We start from the raw sequence: 24431 nt of genomic DNA, 5'->3' as shown, positions 1-24431 counted from the left end.
ACCAGCATCGGACGTTGCGTCTTCGGGGTACGAAAAGTAAATAAAAACTGAAAATATGTTTTTTGAGTACTAGAGACATCCCTAAATTTACCTTGAAAACATGGTGTCTTAATTCGTACCGGTTCGTGAAAAATGACAGTTTTTAGCTTACATTACAATACCTTTGTTTTCACACTGCCACCACCAGTCATTGTTTACTCGCGATTGTGTATCTCTTTGTTTAGCACAACTATAGTCAACAATGGAGAATTAAATAATGCTATTTCTTCCGTTTCATATATTGAAGTTTATCCCTGGATCCTGTTGGCTTGATCCTGTGGTACATGATGCTTGTTATTTTAGTTCGGTATGTCAAAATATTCTGATGGTATGATCCTGATGGATTTATCCTGTGGTACATAATGCTTGCTGTTTAAATTCAGTATGTTGTTAGATCCTGCACATCAAAATATATAATAATGAATTATGATTGTAAGTAGAACAAAAAGGAATTTTTTTCCAACCTACAAACATAATTCTATTTTATTTCACAATTTCTTTTATGTGCAGGATCTTCCGACATTCTGAACTAAAAAAAGTAAGAATCATGTACCACAGTATCAAGCCAACAGGATCTTTTGACGTACTTAGTTAAAACAGTAAGTATCATGTACCACAGGATCAAGCCAACAGTATCATGCCATCAGGATTAAGCCTTAAGGATCCAGGGATAAACTTGGATACATAAAACACCATCCATAATGAACACGGAATATATGACGGCTGTAATCAAAGAATTCCTTGGAAAGACTGCAAAATTCAGCTTCTCTGCAAAATTCATCTTCAGTGCACAGCACGTATTCATCACAGAAGAAGAATGACAACAATTCAATTCAAATTTTAGGCTCCCATTAGAATGTGACTGCAAATAGTATGTACTTTAAATGCAATGTAACAAAACTAACATTTTGTATTACAATTACTTATTCTAATAAAACAACAAATATTTAAACAAATTTTGATTACTACACCACCACCTACAATAACTAAATTTCTCAAAAAAATTAAATAACAGACACCGGTAAACATAAACAATGAATGTCGGTGATTGCGTGAATACATAGGTATTGTAATGTAAGCTGTAAACAGTTATTTTTCACAAACCAGTTGGAATTAAACGTTCCTTGCATGGTGAATTCAAGAACATCTCTAGTGTATGTAAAACATATATTCCTATCTATCGCAGGTAAACAATGAATTGTGGTGGCAACGTAATAGCACAGGTATTGAAATGTAAGATATAAAATTTTAATTTTTTCACGCACTAGTAGAAATTATGAAACCATCCCTTGGGAGTAAATTTACGGATGTGTATAGTGTGTTAAAACCATGTTTTACAATTTTTTTCTTTCCGTTCTAAAAAGCTGTGATGTCTGAGAATTACCCATTTTTATGTGAAAATTTAGATTGCCCTTTTCAAGCACTTATTTGACTAAAGCATTGCTGTTGATAACTTTTTACTTTCTTACTGGTTTCAGTGGTTTTACTAAAATAATACATATATTTAAATTTTCACCCCGTATAAGGCATCTATTCACTTGATACATTCCATTTACGCTTGTATTTCTGAAATTTTGTAGATTTGTTATGTGTATACATGACAGTTAACTTGAATGTTACCTGTGCTCAATGGATATAAAATTGTGCAGTGGACTAAGGACCCTTTTGAGTTGCCTAAATCTTTCAAAAATTTGTGAAAATGTATTATTTTAATTCTGTTAAGAATTAAAAATTGTGTTTTAAGTTTATTAAAATGTTCAAAGGTATGAAACATCTTTAATATGTTTCTGAACATTTTTAGAAGTCATATTCAATTAATATATTTGTTTAATTTTAATGAGGCTAATTCATGAGGATAAGGATAATTACATAATTTAAAAAGATCCAAATACACATATTTCACTTTTTGAAAAATTAGTAACAATTTTCCAAAGTGTTCAGTTGTGAAGTTATGATCTTGTTCAAATGTGGTATGTTTCAAATAACTTGGAGAAAAATGAAGGTGGCCAGAAATGGTTTTACTCCAAATTCTCCACTTTTTATACTTATTTATATACAAACAGCTACCTTAATTTACACCTTACTGAAAATTGGTTAACTGATTATTCCTTAACTTCACATTTCCCACAGAAGTATGCTTTACATCACGAATCAATGTGGGTGAAATTGTTTAAGCTTCCTGTAGTGAGATTATGACAATAAAATTTCAATTGGAATCCAAATTATCTTTATATTGTAATAAAATAATAATTATCATAGATTTTAATGTTCCAGGAATTAATTTTTACTTACATTTACTAGTATGCACTTCACATTTAATACAGTTTAATTTTACTACCATACACACAAGTTTACTTGATATAATTTTCATTTATGAATATATTCATCATGTTTTTAAGGAAGGTGGTTATAAGCCTGAATTAAAATTTGCTTTTAATGTAGTGTATGAAGTGTTTTGGATACTGTGAGCATGTTTTCATACTGTCAGTTTGCAAAAGGAGATCATCTATATTTTTATCCTACAAATAACTCTGTAGACTGGGAAACTGATTATAAAAAGCTTGAAGTCAATGTAATGGTCAATTATAAAACATCATAAGTACAAAATTAGTTTTTATTGGAATATTCTGTGTGTTAGCTATAAAATTAGTAAATCTCCATAATGGTACTCCAAAGTTTTCATAAAGCATTAAAAATAAAGTGGATTTCCATAAATTTCCGATAATAATAAAAACTCTACATCCTAAAACAGATTTTCTACACAACAGAGTTTGGTTTAAAATATTACAGAGAAATTGTTTGGCTAGTATCAGTAATAAAACTAAGGCAGATCCAAAATATTTTTGCAATCATGTTTAAAACTGTGAGAAATGGTTTTGGATAAAACATTAATGTTTTGTTAAATGATATAAGCAATGGAAAGAGTGGAAGTTTTTTAGGTTTATTTTAATGCAATAGCGATAGCTAAGTGGCCGGCCGGTGGCTTGGCTGTAATGGCGGGGAAGCAGGAGAAAGCTACCACCCTACTTGTAGTACCTTGGCACATGACAAGGCTGTCACAAAATATATGCAAGAATAGTTTGCTAATACACACATACAGAAATAGCACGTTTTCACTTTGTTTTAAATGTAGGCCTATTTGGGCCTGAATTGCATTTCCTTTGATAGCTTGATTTTTTTTTTCCTTTTAATTTACCCTGTATTAACTTGTTTGTATTGTTTTATGGAATGTCTGTTTTATCCTTGTTATTACTGATTAGGAATATTTTTGTTGGTTATTAGAAAAATCAGGGAACCTTTTGGGAAATTGGTTTTGTAGTCTGAGTAGAGAAAATCAAATTTTATCTCTCATATATGCTTAAGTGCAGCATTTAGACAAAGTTGAGTAAAAATAACCAATCATTTATTTATAAATTAAATTTTAAAATATAAAAAACATATTCATTAGGCTTATTTTTGTAAGGCTACAAAAGTACAGGAAATATTGAATTGAAGTTCAGTTAAAGTACTGTACTCGAACCTAATTTTGAAGCTTGAATAATTCAGGTAGTTACTGTCTGGTCTAGAGAAACAATTAAACAGTAGTGGAACCTTACTGATTCATTGGAGTAATCTGGGATTATATATTTAGTAAATTTTAATCTTATACAGTAAAATTCAATAAAAAAACTTCATTATTTGATGCAGAAATGATTAAGTAGAATTTGTTACAATATTGTACTTTAGAATATGATACCATCTTCTTCTTCTTCTGCTGTTTCATTGTAATAAACAATGTAAATATATAAATATTAAAGTATTTACTGATGTTGGTTTATTTTACATAATCTTATAATCTCATAATCCAATTATGATTTTCCTTTTTTGTTTAGATGCATTTGCTGTCATTTAATGTATTGTCACCATAATTTTGTTAATGTTGAGACATAATACTGACACAAAATTCTAACATCTTTGTAAGTACTGTTTAAAACAATTGTTATAGTTTGCTGCAGTAACATCTGTTTCTCAAAATGGGCTCCAAATATATTTTCCACACAAACATCATATGTTTCATGCATCATTAAAAAGTAACAAACATACAAAATAAGTTCTATTATTTACCACCCCCTTAGATGGAAATAATGGTGCATGTAACGTGAAAACAAATGAACAAGTGACTGTTACTCATGAAGTACCATAGTTATCATAAATGTTCTGAAACATATTGTGCAAGTTAAATGTTATGGCACTGCTACTTTATGCACCAAGCATATACCCAATATTATCATACATAAACTCTGAATATTCTCATATTGGGTGTATAAATTGTATCAGGGTATAGGACAATGACAAACTAGAATGTTAAAAATAGTAATGAAATGATAGTGTCTGTTTCAAGAAATGTTTAATTTTAATGTTATAAATTAAAATCCTAAATTAAAAATCTTCAACTGCAATGCAACTGCACAAATATATTTGTCTCCTTGTGCTTCGTAGTACATTTTAAATAGTTATTTATATTTTTTTTAATACAGTTTCGTTACTATTTTGTAAGTAAAGTTCTAATAGCTAATTGAGATGGAAAATTCTATTGTTAACTAAAGTTGTAAATTTTTTTTGTAAATCTAGTTATTGTAGGTGGGTATTATAGCCTATAACAGTGATTCAAAATTAATCCTCTGACATGCGAGTTATATATTTTGTGCCACCTTTTCTTGTTGAGCTTGAAAGAAAATGCAACAGAAAAACTTGTCCCAACTAATTTTTTTTTATTTTACACTTTTCGACTCAACATCAAAATATGTTACTCATACATAGGTTTTTGTTTTTCCATATAAGATATTTTTGCTGTTGTGTGTACCTTGGAATGCTTGAAAGTTGGTTGTCATACAGTAGACAGTTTGTGCGTGACATAATTGTACGCATGTGAAGGACATGTTGCTACTGAAAGTGCAGATGCATGTACGTGTGTGACAGGTGCTGTCCTGTGCAGGCGGTGTTGGCACGCAACATGGCCAGGGAACTTTGTTAGTGCAAACGCCTAGTGCTGCCACTGCAGTCACCGACCAAGTGGCCTACCAGATGGTGCAGACTCCTCAGGGCCTGTTGGCCACGCCTGTTCACCTGGCCTCGACACAGTCGTCTGATGTCGCTCGACCAGCGTCTCCCGGCATCGTGCACGGCAGCACTCCGCTGTCGCAAATCGGAGCCAACCCTTGCCCTCCTCCGTCTGAGTCCACGTCTTCAATACTTCATAGTAAGTGACTGCGAAGACAGTATCTGAAATTAATTCTGCGTACTTTTCTGTGACGAAATTTAGTTAAAAATAGCCTATTCTAACACAGTTTAACATAATACAATTTGTTTGTTTGAAGATCAGTGATATAAACTGAAGTTTAACAGTGCTTGTAAATGTGGTTTCTGCCATTTAAATGCATGTTTTTAATAATTATAACTTATGTTTTAATCACATAATGTGTTGGTTTATTCTACCATCATGAATGATGCCACCATATAAACCAACACATCTGCCCATTGCATTAAGTAATGTGCAACTTATGTAAAACATTCGCTACATAAATTGTTAATGAGTGATCTAATGGAAGCCTGGAAATCTAACACGATAGTATGTATGCTTGCTTTGAATGCTGCATGCAACTCTCTGCTTGTTAGTTCATCTCATGCGGTTGGCTTAGTCATGCACATTAGACAGGGTGTCTAGTGAGCGGGGAAAAAATAGGGACTTGTTCAGGAATTTTACTGCCCAGAAAAAGTAAACAAATTGTACACAATTTTATTTGAATTCCATAAAATCTTTAGGGTATGTAATAAAAATTCAAGGGGCATGCATTCAAACTCTTAAGACAGATAATTAGAGACTATGGCAATTTTTTTGTGCAGTGACTTTCCCAGAACTTCCGGCTGTTTGTTTGCCGTGTGTTTATATAGGGTTGGGAAAGAGCTACTTCCATCCCTTCTCTGTCTTGGGATAACTGTTCTGTGTTTCCTCCAGCCCTCCTGCTTATTTGGCATAATGTATCGATGTACGACCAGCTAGACTTTTGTGATAAGACATCACTCCTTTTACATCTGCTTCTCACATCTCCTGCCGCGGTTCTATGGTAGGAAGACACGCATCTTGCCAATGAACAGACAGTACACTCACATTTGCATAGCAAAGTGTAGTACTGTCTGTAACATTGGTAGTAAATTTAACAATATTTTACCAATTTATATTCTACTGTAATATTGCCAAGAAAACATATGGTAGTTATCTGACGTCACAGATTTATGGTAACGGAAAGAAAAAAATTGGAAAACATGGTTTTTACACACTACACATGTATCTAAATTTACTCCGAAAGGATGGTTACGTAATTTCTACTAGTTTGTGAAAAAATAAAAAATTGTAATCTTAAATTTCAATACCTGTGTTTTTACACTGCCACCGCCAATCATTGTTTACCCATAATAAATAGGAATATGTATTTTCAATATACTAGTGACAATTAACCCTGAAAGGAAGTTTTCTTAATTTCTACTGGTTTGAAAAAAAAAAAAACAAATAACATTGCAGCTTACATTACAATACCTGTGTATTAATGCAATCGCCAACATTCATTGTTTACTCATGTGGGTTGTTTTAAATGTAGGTGTTTTGTCCATGTAGGTGTTGTAATAATGAAATTTGATGAAATAATGCCTGTATTGCAATTGTAAGGAATTTTTAATGCTTATATTCCATGTTTGTTGTTTTATTAGAATATGTAATTGTATTACAAAATTTCTTTTTGTTTCATTGCATTTAAAGTACATACTATTTTGAGTCATGTTGTAACGATGAGCCTAATGGGAGCCAAAAATTTGAATTGAAGTGATAAGGTCATTAATTTTCTGTGAGGAATATGTGCTGTGCACTGAAGTGGCTGACACATTGAATTTGGCAGTCTTTTCAGGGAATACTTTGATTACAGCCGTCATATATTCTGTTTAATATGGTTGGTGTTTCATGTATCCAAGTTTATACCTGGATCCTGAAGGCTTGATCCTGATGGCATGATCCTGTTGACTTGATCCTGTGGTATATGATGCTTGCTGTTTTAGTTCAGTACGTTGGAAGATCTTGCACACACACACGCACGCACGCACGCACGCACGCACGCACGCACGCACGCACGCACGCACGCACGCACGCACGCACGCACGCACGCACGCACGCACGCACGCACGCGCACACACACACACACACACACACACACACACACACACACACACACACACACACACACACACACACACACACACACACAGAGAGACAGAGACAGAGACAGATATATATAAGTGCATGATGAGTTGCCAAAGTTACTTTTTTAATATAATTTGTGATGTACAAATAAAGTTAATTAAATGGATTACAAAATAGATGGATACAACAGGGCACATAGTTAAAGGAGTGCAGGAGAGAGCAGAAGAATGGATCAGAATGAAGTAGGAAGAATGTTGGAGTGTCGGAGGAAGATTTTGCTGACCCGGCCGCGTGCTGGAAGCAATGGAGGATGATGCTGGTGATGACAGAACTGAAATTATTTTAGATTTTAAGGCAATGCTATTGGATTCTTCTTGATATATTTTGAATTTCTTGAGAAAAATTTATTTAATTTTAATTAGTCTTTCAATATTCGCAAAATTATTAGGATTTTTACAGTAAAGTAAATTACATTTTCTGAAAGAATTTCAAACTATATCATTAAGTAGCTACTAGTGTTGCCTTTAAACCTAAAAAGAATCATTTCCTAAACTATTTTTTTTATTTGTACATCACAAAAACTTTAAAAATTTAACTTTGTCAGTTTATAAAGCAAAAAGTATGGTACACACATTGATGTTGTGAAAGTTAAGCCACCCTTAAAGTTTACTAGTTAAGCACTGTTTAATATAAATATAAAATTATAACTTGAAATGGGACATACCACCATAAGTATTACTAAATTTTCTGTGAGCTGTAAATTTTCACTATAGATGTCTCATAGTAAGCTTGACTGAAATAATATTTAAAGAGAGAATATTTGTAGAAAGTGTGACAAATTAACAAACTTCTTGAAATGTTAAAATTTTTATATACAGTAAACTCCCTATTATCCGCGGTGCGGATTATCCGCGCATGCTACGAAAAAATATAGCACATATGTATGTAAATCTGTATTTTATTACAAGTGAGCAAATTTGAACTCTACTGATGAGTGTATTGTGTGCAGTATACAGTAAAACACCATAGGCTAGCTCAGTGCGAAGGCGCAGATAACTCACGAAGCGGCTTTGCAACACATCGTCGGACTGCTTCACTATTTAGAGGAACAAGACGACGATGCGCAGTTGGCTGAAAAACTTATGTTGCGGAAATTCAATCAAGAACTAAGAAAAGATGTTTCCAAAGCAAGAAACAAAAACAAGTGACTGATTTTTTCAAAAAATTGTAAATTTAAAGAGTTGTGCTTTTTTAGTGTCTAATGAAGTGTCTGAGTATGTACAGTATGTACTGTCTCCTTGTTACGAAGTAAGTACCGAGCACTTTTATGTTTACATCACTGAAATGTATTGTATGTTAATTATTCAAAATTTTAGCATAATTTAATAATTTTTACTGTTGATTGTAACTTTTATTGTACATAAATTTTTATATTTTTAAGTTGAAATTAGTTTTTACTTTTTTTTTTCTTCCCCATTTTCGGCTCTCTTGCGGATTATCCGCGATTTTCACTATTCGCGGTGGCCCTGCCACTTAATTTTGCGGATAATCGGGAGTGTACTGTACTAAAATTGCTTTGTTTCGGAAATTGCAATGTTTAGGTTATTAAAATCACCCCTTAAGAAACTTGTAGTTTGGTAAATCCCGGCCCCCTGAAGGGAAACACAGAATCTGTATGTGCGAGCCACGCCCCAGGCACAGTTATCGCCGGCAGACCCTTCCATTCAGCCCGGGGGCAGAAATCGTGATTAGCAGCTCCCCACACACACGCCTTCCCAACAGAAATAAAAGTACGATGCATGATTTGTTTTGCATCCTTGTAAATTATATATACAACTATAAATATATATTTTTTTCAAACCCCGTGAACTTACCAGTATCTAAGTGCACAGTTTATTTCACGCATTATAATCAAAGAAAAAAATAGGGTTACAATATTGAAAAATTATTTGACAAAGCAAAGAAACTCAACTTATAAAAAAGATCCTAAATTACATTAATTATTTATGCTGCATGTGTAATTTTAATCTAGTAGAACAAACAGAGAATGTTTTAGTTTTCTGAGCATGCAAATACTTACTTGTATTTTTGCTGAGGCAATATTGGATTAAGTACCTGTAGTATTGGTATGTTTGTATCGGCAACATTGAACTCAAGTTGATAAACCATTTTGTCTCAGAACCACTGTTTTTTTGAAAAAAATATTCATAACCTATTTGATGGTTTGTTTTAAATATAACTGTAAATTTATTAGAAATGTATGTACATAAAATATTGCACTTATGGCAATTAAATGTCAGTACAAATTTTAAGCAAACTTAACAGGATCTGTTGATTCATTTAAAATTAACCTAATTTTATGACTTTCTTTAATAAACAGAAAGCTGATGTGCCATTTGTCTTCCATCTTGTATAGTGAAGTTACGGTTCAAGGTCAATTCTTAACACACTTGGAAAAAAAATTTATGTGTAAACATCTTAACTCTCGGTACACTGCATTTGGTAGTAGTAGTTTCATGAAAATGGAGCAGAAGTCAATGAATGGAAATGTGTCACAAATATGGCGGACCCACGTGTAGCAACATAAACACATATATTGTCACTTTCATAAACATTCGGGGACATACCAAACGTATTGGTGTGCCAAATGGAATTTTATGATAGTGAAACCACCCTGGAACATATTTGATAAACTAAAATATTCATAGTAAAAAAGTAACCCCAAGTTTTAAAATACCTAAGAAACTGGCATTAATAAATTCTCAAGAGCTTAGTAGCATAGTGATAAAGTGTATGCTTGGTAACCTCAAAGAGCAAGGTTGAAATCTCGTCTGGATTTTTTTTTTTTTACTTTTATATGATGATAATGTTAAATCAGCTCAATAAGGTTAAGGTTGGATTGTAAGAAGCATTTACAGACAGAATTATTTCAGTTGTTCAAGCAAAAACAAAAGTATAAACATATACTTAGTATTGTGTGTTTTAAAATTTTTCAGGTTAATATTTTAGTAATGCCATAGAAGTGAACCTTTTAACATGTGTGTAAACTTTATAGTATTAACCTTTTAGTGAATTTCAACAAGATGGGCAGTATTTTAATAAAATTCCATTTCAAAAATCAGGTACCAAGCAAGGTTTTTTTTATCAAACCCGTTTCTAGTAGCTTAAAATTTCAGGTTATTTTGTGCTGCTAATTTCTATCTGCATTTTATGATGGCAAACAATGTTTACGATTCAGGCAATGAATTCTAGCAGCGGGCACAGAAAGTATGTGTGTGATTCACATCCAGAAATTTCGGTATTCGAAAAGCGACTATTTTAGTTAATTTATTTATCACACACTACATTATTTTTAAGAATTCTACGTTAAATTTTGTGTCCGAGTTTCGTATTATGTTTATTTGCAACATGAAAAATATGAGAACACACAAGTTTGCTCGTTACCGAGATAAGTGTTTTACACATCACTGGCAAGTACTGAAAAACTAGCTCACTTTTTAAATTTTTATTTTATATTTTCTTTGTTTTTAGGTAACAACTGTTTATATTTTCAAAATATTTTCAGATATATGCACTTAGGAGGAATTGTAATTTGTATTAGGACTGAAAGAAAAATAAAACAAGTTTTATGCCCTTGAATATTTTCTTTTTAAAATATGGCTTTATATATATTATTACTTCAATGTATTTGTTTGAATATTATGTTCCGTACTTAGGTTTTTAAAGTACTTTATACAAACATGCATTTTATGACAAATATTTTTGGCTTACTTTAGTCATGTAGTTGCTGTAATAAATCAAGTACGAGCCATAAAATGTGATCTTCCAGATCAACTGTCTCCTGCCCCGACCACGCCTGGCTCATTGGATGATGATGATGAATTCTTGCGAGATAAGAAGAAGCAGAAACGTGGTGTTCTTCCAAAACTTGCAACAAGTGTGATGCGATCATGGCTTTTCCAACATCTGGTGGTAATAATTGTTAATAAGTACTACATAACATATATATTTTGTTGAAATCAGAAGCAAAGAAGTATTGTTTTATTTACACAATAATTGATAATATTTTATTCAATGTAGTTTTATATTACAGTATAGTGGAGCTTTTTGAGGAATAACTCAGCTCACTCCCTGTACTATGTGTGTTTGTATATTAGGAATGGGTCAATCAAATCCTCAAATATAATCAAATCCTTAGTATTCGAAGGATTTTATATTCAAGGAAAAAGATTGAAAGAAAAATATTAGAGGAATTATAGTAAATTAAAAAATTCAACACTGATTACCTTTGAAATTTATTAGGTCAACTTTTTTTCTTCATTCATTTCCTGTCATTTATTTTCCAAGATATTGTACTTTTAACATGTAATTATATAAATAACATTACATATAATATGTATTGATAATAGAAAGTAAGTTTGTGAAACAACCATTTAAAGGGTAGAATTTCTCCATACCATAATTAGTATTTATCATTTACTGTGCGTTATTTTATTTTTTATCCTTGGCACCTAGATTCGGATTCGAGGGTTATATTTGAGGTACTCTATGGGATTAGGATTCGAGAAAATGTGGATTTCACCCATCACTAATAAATAAATATTTATATGTATCAGAGAGTGACTCAGAAATTCAATTTACATGAATACAAGTTGTGGAAGTTATGATAGAGATGCATAATATCTTGAAATATAATGCACAGAATGGGGTATTGTTTTAAGGTTCATAAACTATTCAATACTTACAATTTATCTGTTTTAAGATTTTAATTTCAGCTGAATGGTGTTACTAGTATAGTTTCTCTACTTACTTTAGATCAACAGTTTAAAGACCAAAAATATATATTGGTCAGTTCTGTTTGAGTGGGGGTTTCAGGAGGAGCAAATTGTGGCAATACATGTGCTACTTTGTTCATACTAACTATGATAAAAATATAATCTCTTTTAGTTTATTTTTTAAACTGAAAATAACATTCTTTTTTATATAATAGGCCTACTACGCTGTCAAAAGTTAAAAAGAAGTTAAATGTGAGAAGTTATTTATAATAGGTTGAATTATTCTTCTTGAGAAGTGTAATGGCTGCTTTTAAATAGAGAAAATTAATTATTTATATTTGTAGATATTTATACACACAAAATGTTTTGTTGCTAGGAAGAAGCAGTCTTAAAATTATTCCTTGGTCCTCATCATTAAACCTGATTAAATAAATACAGATGAACTTTAAACAATAAATGATAACAGCTATACTATTTTGATTTATTAGTGGTGATATTTAATTATACTAGTAAAATCTTAAATATATGTTAAGTATTGAAAACCTAGGGAGCACCCAAATTAAATTATAATAAAGTTACAATTTGCTATTGAAATTTAATAGTATATTCAAGTAAAAACAACGATTTTCTTTAATAAATATGTCAGAAATTGTCTCTCTTACTTTTACATGTATTCAATAAGCATAGCCTATTAAGCAAAAGTTGATGAAATAAAAAAATAGAGCTCATCGACGATAATAGTTTTAAGTCTAGGTCTGTGTGAGTATTCTAATTTTTGAATATGAATAATAAACTATTCGTATCTGATTCAGCCTCAAATACTAACACTTTGAAATAACGAATATTCATTTACTTATGAATACTTGACATAGCATACCTCGTAAGTTTGTCATATACCAACGTTCACTGCTGAGATTGTTATTTGTGTGATATAAATACCCTTTTTGGTGCTTAATGGGACTTAATAATCAAAAACATGAACAATAAGCAAAACAAGTATTAAGTTTTTTTTACTACTTTTCACTAAACAGTAATAGAAAAAAAATAATGTAAACAATTAAAAACATGGCATATTTGTCATCAATTCAAACTTGAAAACAAAATATTATTTTTGTCACGTGCACCAAAAGTGGAAAAAAAAAAATAAACAAAAGTCATCAACCATGGACTACAACACCACAAAATATGGACACTCCATTGAGATGGGCATTAAAAGAAGTAATCATCATAGTTTTAACGACATATAAATCAATAGTCACATTGTGATAAAGTAGCAGCTTACTTGCTGTATACATCCATGATGAAACAGATGTTGCGACTCACATATATAAAAAAAAACATAAATAATGGTTTAAGATTCCAGATGAAATTAGAAAAATTGTGGTTATAATATTGCTGAACTAAAATACAATTTTCCTGGCTGCCGTTAACTGTGAATAACTAGGGTTCTGGAAAATAAGGTGACTAGGAACTGAAATGAAAGGTTGGTTGGTTGGTTGGTTCGTATTTGTATTCGATTCTAACTAAAAACTGACATTCACACATGCTTATTTAAGTCCGTATTATATTTAGCGAGTACCTGCTACATAGTGTTGACTACTTCAAACAAGAAGACATGTAGGCAAATAGAAACAGTGGTGTTCAGTATTTGACATCATTGTCTAATGAAAATGATGATGAAGTCTTAGCACAGTGTAAATTAGTAAAAAAAATATCATGCTTCAGACATTGTAGAAGTTTAGATGTAGCTGGAGATACCAAAATATTTAATGGCCCATTTGCTGGTGATTATATAGGAGATATCAGGGAATATTTTCTTCAGCTTCTTAAGATAAAATGTCTCTTTTAACAACTTGTGACAAAGTTTTTGTAAAGCAGAAATGCCAATGTGGGGACGAACTTCAAGCTTTATCAATTCAGATCCAAATATGAAGCTTTTTTAGTTCTTTGAACTAATTGTTCAGTCCCAAACACATCTTGCTTTGTAATATCAAAAGTATTCTGCCAAGAGTTAATAGCATTCCCAGGGTGAAGAACTGAATAACACTAATTTTTAAATAATAATGTAAATAAAAATTTTAAATAATAAACTCAGGGAAGCTATACAAGAAGCAGGCAAAGCATGGGTGTGAAGTTACGTCCAGAAAATGCAAAATGCTAGTGGCTATTGAGACACAGCATCTTCAGTTTTCAGCAGCAGCACTGAAAGCCATGTGGAGTCCCACCAGTGATGTTGACAGTAAACGTTTATTACTTTATTGAGTCGTTACAACACATTGGTCACAGATAGATGTTAAACCTTAAAAGAAGCAAATGTTAATGAAAGCTTCATGGTGCTTTCATTTGATGGTTAAGTCAGAAAACAATACAGTAGAATCTTGTTATAGCGAGCACGGTAATAGCGAGAACACGGCTATAACGAGGTATTTTTGAGGAATTTACGGCGTGAGAGCTTGAAGCGCGCTTTTGTTATTTGTCTGCTTTATCTCCACCCCTCTCGCTCGCCACTAGACATCTTGCCGTTGACGCCTGTCACATTCTTCAGCCTTGCAGTCGCCACCTAAGTGCGTGGCTTTAAAAATAGAATCCCGTCCTTTCTTTATTTTATCAAACTTCCGTTAGTTATCTGTACCGTGTGTAGACAAAGTTTGATATTGGAACAGAAACAACGTAAGAAAGTATTTTTTACAAATTAGAAATATGTATGTTTTTGTTTTTATAATCGTGTATATTTTCACGTTTTTTTTGTTGTTATCTTAAAAGAGATAATATTAAAAAGCCGCTCTAATGAGATTTAATTGTTTCTTGGTTAACAAAAACTATTAATTGTTTATATTATATTTATTATTATTTACGCGACGTCATACTGTACGCGTACGCAATACGACTGGATTCGTTGCTGCAACATAACAGCAAATTATGCGGTATCAGAATAACGAGTAACGTAACGATAGTAACGAGTACTAATTGTTATAGTAACGAATACATACGGGTACACATTTATTCGTTACTTTTACACCTCTAGTAGGCACTACCGTATTTATTTCCGAATCGCTAGGACAGTTTTCTTGTAACTTTTGTTTCGGTCAGTTGTTGGGGTATTTGTCCGGGAAAGGGGTGGTGATGGTTTGAGTTTAATCCCAAATTTATTTTCTAAAAAAGTGGACAGGTTTATTTAAATGAAAAAGTATAGTTTTCCAGCGACTATTTCGTTTGAGGCGTACGTGCGTTGCCGCAGCCGCACTCCTGCTATTTTAAAAGGAATTAAATTGTCGCGCTACACTAGCACCACCTGTTAGCAACATCCCGAACCAACATGGCCGCCAGCAGACAGCCCGCGTCGACAATAGATAGCAGGACAATGCTGCGTCGGCCGCGGGCTGAGATGCTATACTTACGTGGCGTGGTAGGGTATTCTGGTTATTTTGACGCAATCGGTGATTGCATTCGTACTTATGGGGTATCATTTTAAAGAGAATTCACACATCTGCTCACAGAAATTAAGATTTCGTTATTATAACCTGTTATTTTCCAATTATACAGGTTTAAACACAATTTTTATGCTATTTTCGGTTGATTTTTATTTTTTGGGGGCCAAAATTTGTCCAATTCGGTTATAGCGAGGACACGGTTATAGCGAGGATCAAACCCGGAACCGTGAGACCTCGCTATAACGGGACTCTAGTGTATTTGTATCTTCAGTTACAGTTAGTTAGAATTATATCAGAAAAGTTTTTGTAATTTTGTTATATTTGTGTAGTATTTTAAAAACTGACTTTAGTGTTTGTTAACAATAATATGTTATTTTGTAGTAAAAATATTAATATTATTTTTAAAATAGTCTGTAAAAAACCTATTTCTGAGGAAATCAATGTCTATTTTTAAGGGGAAAAAAACACTTTTTTTTTTCTTTTTTAAGAAATAACATTTACTTTTTCATGTTTCTACTATGCAAAATGTAAAACATAACCAGACTTGCCAACTTTTGGAACCCTCAATTAGTAAAATACATAAAAAATAATATAACACGCGTAAACTGCTCGCGGCAATTGAAAAATTAATAAACTTTCATATCACATATTTTTTTAGTTAATCGAAATTATGTAATCGTTTTAACATACATTAACATTCCAGACCAACAATCATTCTCATTATTTACCATTATGGAAATATTTTTGCTTATTATCACATCAAAGAATAAACTTTGTTCCTTGTGGTACCCTACAAATCAACAGTGTACCTTTGTTACAATATACAAAGATATCAGTTAACTTCCAGTAGAATCTCCCTGGAGTACTGGTAATGAAAGCAACCTTGACACTATCATTTTTAAACTTGCATCACAAAATGTTACTACTAGTGGATATAATTTGGATTCAGAGTCATTGCTGCCGTCGGTCGCGACTGAAAATGCCACAGTTTGTAAATTACAAACAATGTTATAGTTTCATCTGTTGCCATTTCTTTCACGATAGACGTCGACTTTGTTCTTGCGCAACCAAATTTTTTTGCTACTTCAGAATTTGAAAACATTTTTCTGAATAACGGGTCGGCGTGATACAAAACATTTAAAGGAATATTATGTTCAACCAAAAAGTTTGTATACATACATTCTGCACGTATTACAGCATTGTCTGTGCTGTTATTTTTAGCGAACTAATCACTAACCTTTGAACTGACTGCGACACTTAACATTTGCGAGATGTTTTGAACAGTTCACGTGGAGATTGATGTCGTATCTTCCGCCGTGCCCAATGTTGATGTCGCATCATCACACTGAAAAAAATGTGAAGTGTGTTCCCTTGCTTGATTTAAGAATACACGAAAAATCCCGCGTGTATGTATCGCAAAATGCCTGAGAATAATGCGTATCACGTTTCGGGGGGATTTTCTTTTTCACTTGATTCCACTTCCGTTAATTGTGCACATAACACGTTTTTATTAAAAAAATGCAATAAATTTGTTTCCTAACCTGAAATAAACAAAATCAAAATCGGCTCAACTTTAACTGAAGAATCACAACATACGCTTATGAAATACGCCATCTTGCCAAACTAAAAATGCTATTTAAACTGGTTCATAATTGGTTGTAAGCGCATCAATGTAACTCAGGCGGCCAATAAGGAAAGATATACAATAGAACAACAAACTACGTGGTTCGCTGGCCTTCGACCAATAATATAACTCAATTACCGCATTCGTTTCCACAGCAAAAACACATGGCAACAGCTTTCACAAACCATACAATAAAACATTTAAGGCAGACGGAAAATACATGTTTTAATAAACGTCTCGTACTTAAAATTCGTAAAAAAAAATGCAGACATCCTCGTACAATCGTAAAACGGACGTGATTTTCGTACATTTTACGAAAAAATCGTAAAGGTTGGCAAGTCTGCATAACTATTGTAACTATATTTTGGCACTTTTTGGAATGTCATCAGTCAATTAGATGGCTTTCATCACAGTTTTGTTAAGCTTTGGTGAGCTGTCATTAGTCTTATTTAGATTGTAGCCCCATGATGTTTGCCTGGTCGGAAAAAATTGGATACAGAAAAATATATTAAAATCAATTTGTTATTGTGTGGTTCTTACTTTGATAACAACTATTTACATTTTCAAAATATTGTCTGATACATGCACTTTATTAGAACATTTGAGGGACACAAGTTACATACATTTTTTCTGGCATAGAGTACAAACTCAGTTTTGCAAACAGTAATACTACATGTTCTACAATTAGACAATTATTCTCGCTGCAATAACTGCAATAACTTCTATCAGAGCACCATAACAGAAAATTGAGAGTCATGAATTTACCAGTTTGTAATTAAACTAAGGTTAAAAACAGGAAAGGTGTGTAATTAAAATAATTAAAATTTATTGATTTCATTTCCAAGAGGGATCTCAATGATGATTATTGTGAATAACAGCTTTGACAGTTAGACAATATAACACGTACAAGTTTTCATCTGCTGGAACAATCATGTGTGTGGGCAAATAAATTCTCTCATTTACAGTATTCAAAATATCTAAAAACATACTGGGCTTGATGAACACACTATGGTTGACACTGGTTTCAATGGCTTGGCATAAATTACTAGATTCAAAACAAGCATTGGTAAAGGATCACTAGCTCTTAAAATTATTCTTTGTAAATCTACTCTGGAATAAACATTAAATAAATTCTATACTAACTTTCTTATACCATGATTCAAAATGTTTTAAGTAATCTGTGGCTATTTTCTTAACAATTTTAGCATCCTCAGTGATTTTCCTGGCAACAATAGGTGAAAACTATGTCTTCTTTAAAATAATGTTGGCACCATTTAAATTAGCTAAGCGCTAAGGCAAGACTGAAATTATTGTTGAAGCTGTTGTTTTCTCTGTTAGACTTAAAATCATTTTTATGAGCTGCAGATACTGATTCTAGCATGTCACCCAACAAATTACACTCTTTTACAAAGCGGACACATTCAGATTAATTACAACTCAGTACTCACTGTCTCAAAGAATCCCATCGTCTTGATGCTCAAACACAATATCTACATTAAACTGATTAATGCAGATTTCTGCACTGGAAACAAAACAAAATAAACTACACAACACTACACAAACACATTTCATCGTCAAGGTCGACATCTCGGGTTGTAGGGAATATGCAGGGTTGACTATGGGAACTTGAGAGGATTAGTCTTCATTGTCGCATGCTCCGGGGCTCGAACAGAGATGGGATCTGTAGTCCGGTCTAAAGGTTAGGCTTCTTCTTGATCATCATGTACTTACTTTTTTCTGAACTGTTAACAATCTGTATTTATACCTGTTACTCTGTTTGTAGATCATCTACTCTAGCTTAAAGGTTCTATTCGTAGGTACTAACTGTATTTATTACATTTTTCTTTCTTTTCTCTTTTATTGATTCTAGCTTCTGATTTTTATATACTGACAAATAACATAACTTATTTGAAAAATCAATTTTTTATTTTATTTTACTTTTCACTCGACCACACTGATATTCATGAATTGCCAGAGATTAACAAACTTCTGAATTTCTCCGACAACAAATTCATACACATACGAAATTTTAAAAGGACGTCCGTCTCCTTAATTAGCAGCTCTAATGCTTTTACACTGATAATCTGGGAGGACAATGTACAACTGTTTATCGTGTACCTGGAGGTAATTTTCGTCTGCTACGCAGTGCATTGGGGACTTAGTAAATTCAGTTGGATGAGTTGGCTTACATAACACCAAACTGCAATCCTTCACTCGTTTGTCTGTCTAGAAAGTACAAAGGTTCAAAGATACAGGCTCTGTTTTTTCTACATGTGTAGTTATACAGTTAAAATTTAAGGAATTATTGGAAATAATTGCTTGCTTTGGCTGTTGCAACACCTTTTTTCCTGCAAACTAAAGCCAGCTCTAGTATAAACTTATAATATCAGTGGTCTACTTGTGGATTTTTATTTCAGGTCATTCAAATCATCCATGTCATTGTCAGAAATGGTTACAGACTTTCTTACTTTTAGTGGACCAAACACATTTTTGGTAAATTTTTTACAAGTTTAAATCAAGCTCTTCTGCTTTAGAGATCACCTAGATTCTGATTCTGCTTTAACTTGATATCATGGACATCATCTTGGTTCAGGAACTTAGCAATGAAACTGAGTTGATCCCACTAATTTCTGGATACAGGCTTGTGGACTCTAAAGGTAACACCAGTAGACATGAGGAGAGTCTGCTAACTCTACCACTAATCGATACACAGACAAGACTATTAAAAATGCAACACGACACTGGCGAACACGCAAACTGGAACACAGGAGACAGGGAAGACACTGTTGCAACCAACGCGGGAAAACAGAATACATTGTGGTAGACGGGAACACAGCTTTCATGAACAAGACACGAAGAACGAACGTAGAATAGCGAAGTGAACCAGATATTTTCGCGAATAGTTTGGAGTATTTACACGACAGTTCTTATACGCTATCTTGACGAGCAATTTCTTCAGGCGCTACTAGACGAGAACCGATCCATTTCAGGCAAACTATAGGCAATAAGGAGACAAAGATCCCACTTCTAACGCCAATTGTAATGGCTTCTGCTGAGATGGGAGTTTTATTCTTATACCTGACATCAGAGTAAATAAACTCTGGGAGGAAGTGAATGGATAAGAAGAGGTCAGGTCCGTAATGGGTGGAATTTGGATCTCTGGACCTTCAAACCTTTTGGTTAAGGATTTGACTTAGTCTAAGGAGTCATGAGGTATACTCAAAAACTAGTCCATGCCTGTTTGGTTCCATACACACACTATTTATTTCCTTTATTTTGATCTGCCCTTTACAGCTTCAGTCACTGGATGCTCTCACTCTCTCTAGCATCGAACCAGAGACCTCCATCATGCGCGATCCGAGTGCAGTACCTCCTGAGGCTGTCTGGTAGGCAACCCGCTATATTCGTTGATAACTATCATTTTACTAATCACGTCAATCTTGTGCATTTCTCGGTGCAACTATCATTACTTAGCTCTCTTTTAAAAAAAATATCTCTCTGCATACGTACAACTTTAAGTCTTGGTGGTAAAAAGAAAGTCTCCTCTCGGTCAACACGTGGATCGTCTGGATGCTGCAAGTCTACAATTCCTGCACAATGGGCAGTCGCTGCTGAATCGCATAAAACACCTCTAGTGGCGCAAGGCTAGGACGGCGAACTCTGAGCTGACGGGGAAGATACGTACTCTCACTTGCTGCAGAATATCTTATAATAAAAAATTTCAATAGTAATAACCCTTATTCAATTAAATTCGTATAATTTGTTGCGTTCAGTAAAATTTTATTATGTTTGTGTTTAATTGTACCTAGCTTATCGTTTGTTAGATTTAGGCTTACATTATATGTTGTGTGATCTCTAATGTCTGCAACAAGCTGGCTTTTTTTACCCTCAATCAAAAACGTGTAAGCAAAAACAACCACTTCTTATACGTGCTCTCTCACTTCCTCGTGATCTTTTTTCTCTCATCCTCTCTCTTGACAATGCCACCAATCTATTTACAACCTTCACACATGCCTTTATCCTAGCTGAAAAGGTTTCAATTCTTTTGGCTGTGCTACAACGCATCATTTCACAGCACTGCACAGCAAGTCATGAGCTGACAGTAAAGTTTTACGTTGCTTGTTTATATGTTTTTCTTTTTTCCATTACATACTGGGTTGTGTTTCTTAAAAGTCAGATGTATAATCATAATTTTTTTTTGTATTGATTGATAGTCTAATATTAAAACCAGGCATTTTTGGAAGGCCATGGAACGTTACCCAGGACATTAACATTGTTTCTTATGGGGAAATATGATTTAACTAACAAATGTTTTGCTCAAAGGATAATTTCTGGGAATGTAACCTGTCCGTTAATCTAGGACTTACTGCAAATAAATAATGAATTACTTCATTGTTTCATAATCTGTTCGTGTAGAGTTAGATATTTTTTTTAACAAATTGTGCCTCCCCTGCCCTATTTGGTGACCAGATGAATCTTAATGTGTGCATTTCATTAAGAAAGTTATTGCCCTGCTTCTACTTTGGTTCTATAAATAATCACATTTGTTTATCTTAGTTGCATTTTAGTATAAATATTTTTAAATTACAGACATTGGTGATTGTATGAATTTAAAAGTTGAATTTTTGTGTTTTTTTTCTCTCTTGGCAGCATCCCTACCCCACTGAGGATGAGAAGCGCCAGATTGCATCCCAGACCAATCTCACGCTTTTGCAAGTTAACAACTGGTTCATCAATGCCAGGCGACGCATTTTGCAACCCATGCTAGACGCATCGAACCCTGCAACTGAACAGCCGGGAAACAACCAGCACAGCAAAAACAGCAGCGGGAAGAAAAGTAAAAGTCCAGGAACGGGGAGTAGCAAACAAGCAGCACAGCGGTTCTGGCCTGAGAACATTGCATCTCTGCAGCCTCAACTAAGTTTGTCGGAGTCAAACGGAACACATGGTACGCACACTGGTGAGTTAAACTTGTTTTTGTGTCGATCATGCTCCATATACACAACCAACAGTTTTGAGGTGTTTTCTTTCTATCAAAAGACTATTCCTTTCAAGCATTTAAATCATACTAGAAGTAGGTGGGCTACCTGTTTTTGAAGAACTTGAGCTGTTAATTTTAACTGTCGTTCTTTTTCCTGTCATTATTTTTACCATACAGTAATTACCTGAAAATGCTGTGAAATAAATGTTTTAGACTGCTGTTAACTGTACAGTAAAGCAATAATAAGTTCTCAAATGCTATAGTTATAAAAAAAATTATTATTATAATGATTAAACAAAAAAATATAAAACTAGCATTAACAATATCAGAAAATAGTCAATAATACTCAAATATCACACATTTACCATTTAAAAACTTGTAGCCAACATTTGTATTGTTAAATGAAAGAATACTTCTGTCGAAATATAAATTATCCCATGGTTTAAATTAAAGATTTGTGTCTGGCACTTGACATGTTTGATGCTTAAGCTGTGTGATTTTGTTGCATCATGCTTTTCTTGTTCACATATAATTTGTGTATTTAAATTGTGGCAAGCATGATTACGAAAATATAACTCATTGCATCCATCCATATTGCTAATAGGTATGTTGCCTTAGTGAAACAAGTCACAGCTATAATTTTATGCACATTATCTTGATACAGTTCAGTACAAACACTAAACTGAAAGTTTATTTTCATCAGATTTTGGTTCAGGCAAAATTTGTAGCATTTTTTTAACATGAGCTGAGAGCTAGCTCTGCTGCTTCATTTGGCTCTTCACATAAAGGTGTGTGTGATTTGCCACAATTTTTTTTTTTTTTTTTGCAAATCATCTGTTTTCATGATAAATGTTTATTCGTTCTATGTTGAAAAGCTGTTAGGCAGTACCCTCTTTTATCGCATAATCGTCGCACGCGCGTAATCTTCGCACCTATATTTTAGGACATCAAAATTGGGATAAAAAAACTTCTCGCTTAAATGTCGAATGATGTTTTTTGTCCTGCTATTAGATGCGAGCGCTTTGTGTAGGTATCTTTTCGTATAAAACAATGTATTTTAAAGGAGAAATCTATTTATTCGGAAATTACCACTTACTTATTTAATTAACGGAAATACAAAGTTGTCTGACATGTAAATTTTCTTTTAAAGACTTTTTAAATGTTATTACAGTCAAACCTCGTTCATACGGCCCCCGGTTCGTACGCACACCTCGGTCGTACGTACAGATTTCAGAAACCGTGAAAAATGAGGCGAAAAATAAAAAAAAAGTTAAAGAATATGAAAAGTGTAAGAAATACGTTAAAGTTTATTAAAATACAGTCTTAACCTGCAGCGTTTATAATAAACATGGGCTACATACACATTGCATCACAGTAAAAAATTTAAAAAAAAAAACCGCAAATTGATGGAAAATTACCGTAAAATTCGCGCCGTACGCGGATAAGGTAGAGGTGGGTCGAAAAGTATCAACCTGATACTTTGTCACTGATACGCGCCTGTATCAGGAACGGCAAACGAGTACACTTGAAAAAAATCAAGTACTTTAGTATCAGTTCAGAATTCGCCTGGAACAACACCACGGCCAATGTGCGCAGAACCCGATCGCAGATGACGGTCACTTGGGCGGAGCTTGTGAAAGGGGAGGGAGCAGGAACGACGAATAAGGGATAAAGAAGGGAAATAATGTAGGGGAGGAAGCGCAGGGGAAGGCGTTGAAGGAGAGGCGCAAAGCGAAATTGTTACGAGTCGTTTGGTTATTGTCCCACATCAAAGTACGCTCAGTGCGCAGTGCGTGCACAGTCTCGTTCAATAATAAAACTAATGAAATTTTAATATTAAAAAGTACATTAATACAAGATATAATATTTATATTTGTGCACCTAACAGCTATGAAAATGTAAATAAATTCTCAGTTGACACTAATAACAGATGTAATCAACATATGGACTTTTTTTTCGAATACAATTAGTAACTAGTGTTTTCATACATTAAAAGATTACGATTTTATCAAAAATTAAAAATTAAAAAAAAACAGATACGTACATTAGTGAGCATACTATATCAATGTTTACGTTTCAAATGTTTCTTCAGATTAGTCGATGATGATTTATAACTCAGTTTTTGTTTACACAAATTACAATTAGCAAACTCATTATTTTCGGTAGAAAAATTCCACACAAATGAAGTCTTTTTCCTGCACTTATCCATTCCTTATTTCACTATAAAGATACTAACTACAAAGCATGACAGCCCGCAACAATGTACGTGGTAATAGACGGCCAGGACGAACTGCAGTTGTTGAACTGAATGATACTGGCTGTATCAGGCGGGCATGAGAGTAACAGAGGTAGA

At 33.3% G+C, this 24431-nt stretch overlaps 1 protein-coding gene across 5 annotated transcripts in view; it reads left to right on the top strand.

Moving 5' to 3' along the window:
• The window catches only part of LOC134529577 (homeobox protein Meis3-like), a 68607-nt gene that overhangs the window by 36826 nt on the left and 7350 nt on the right, over positions 1 to 24431 (top strand). For 4 of the 5 annotated variants that reach the window (XM_063363810.1, XM_063363809.1, XM_063363808.1 and 1 more), the window contains 3 exons: positions 4999 to 5278; positions 11097 to 11239; positions 21748 to 22057. In XM_063363810.1, the coding sequence (XP_063219880.1) occupies positions 4999 to 5278; positions 11097 to 11239; positions 21748 to 22057 (733 nt within the window). The remainder of the gene's footprint in view (positions 1 to 4998; positions 5279 to 11096; positions 11240 to 21747; positions 22058 to 24431) is intronic. The other variant, XM_063363811.1, reaches the window with a different exon arrangement.

This window comes from Bacillus rossius, chromosome 2, assembly GCF_032445375.1.
Source record: "Bacillus rossius redtenbacheri isolate Brsri chromosome 2, Brsri_v3, whole genome shotgun sequence".
NCBI classification, from domain to species: Eukaryota; Metazoa; Arthropoda; class Insecta; order Phasmatodea; family Bacillidae; genus Bacillus; species Bacillus rossius.
The sequence above is the reverse complement of the archived record's forward strand: the minus strand, read 5'-3'. Positions and strand labels throughout refer to the sequence as shown.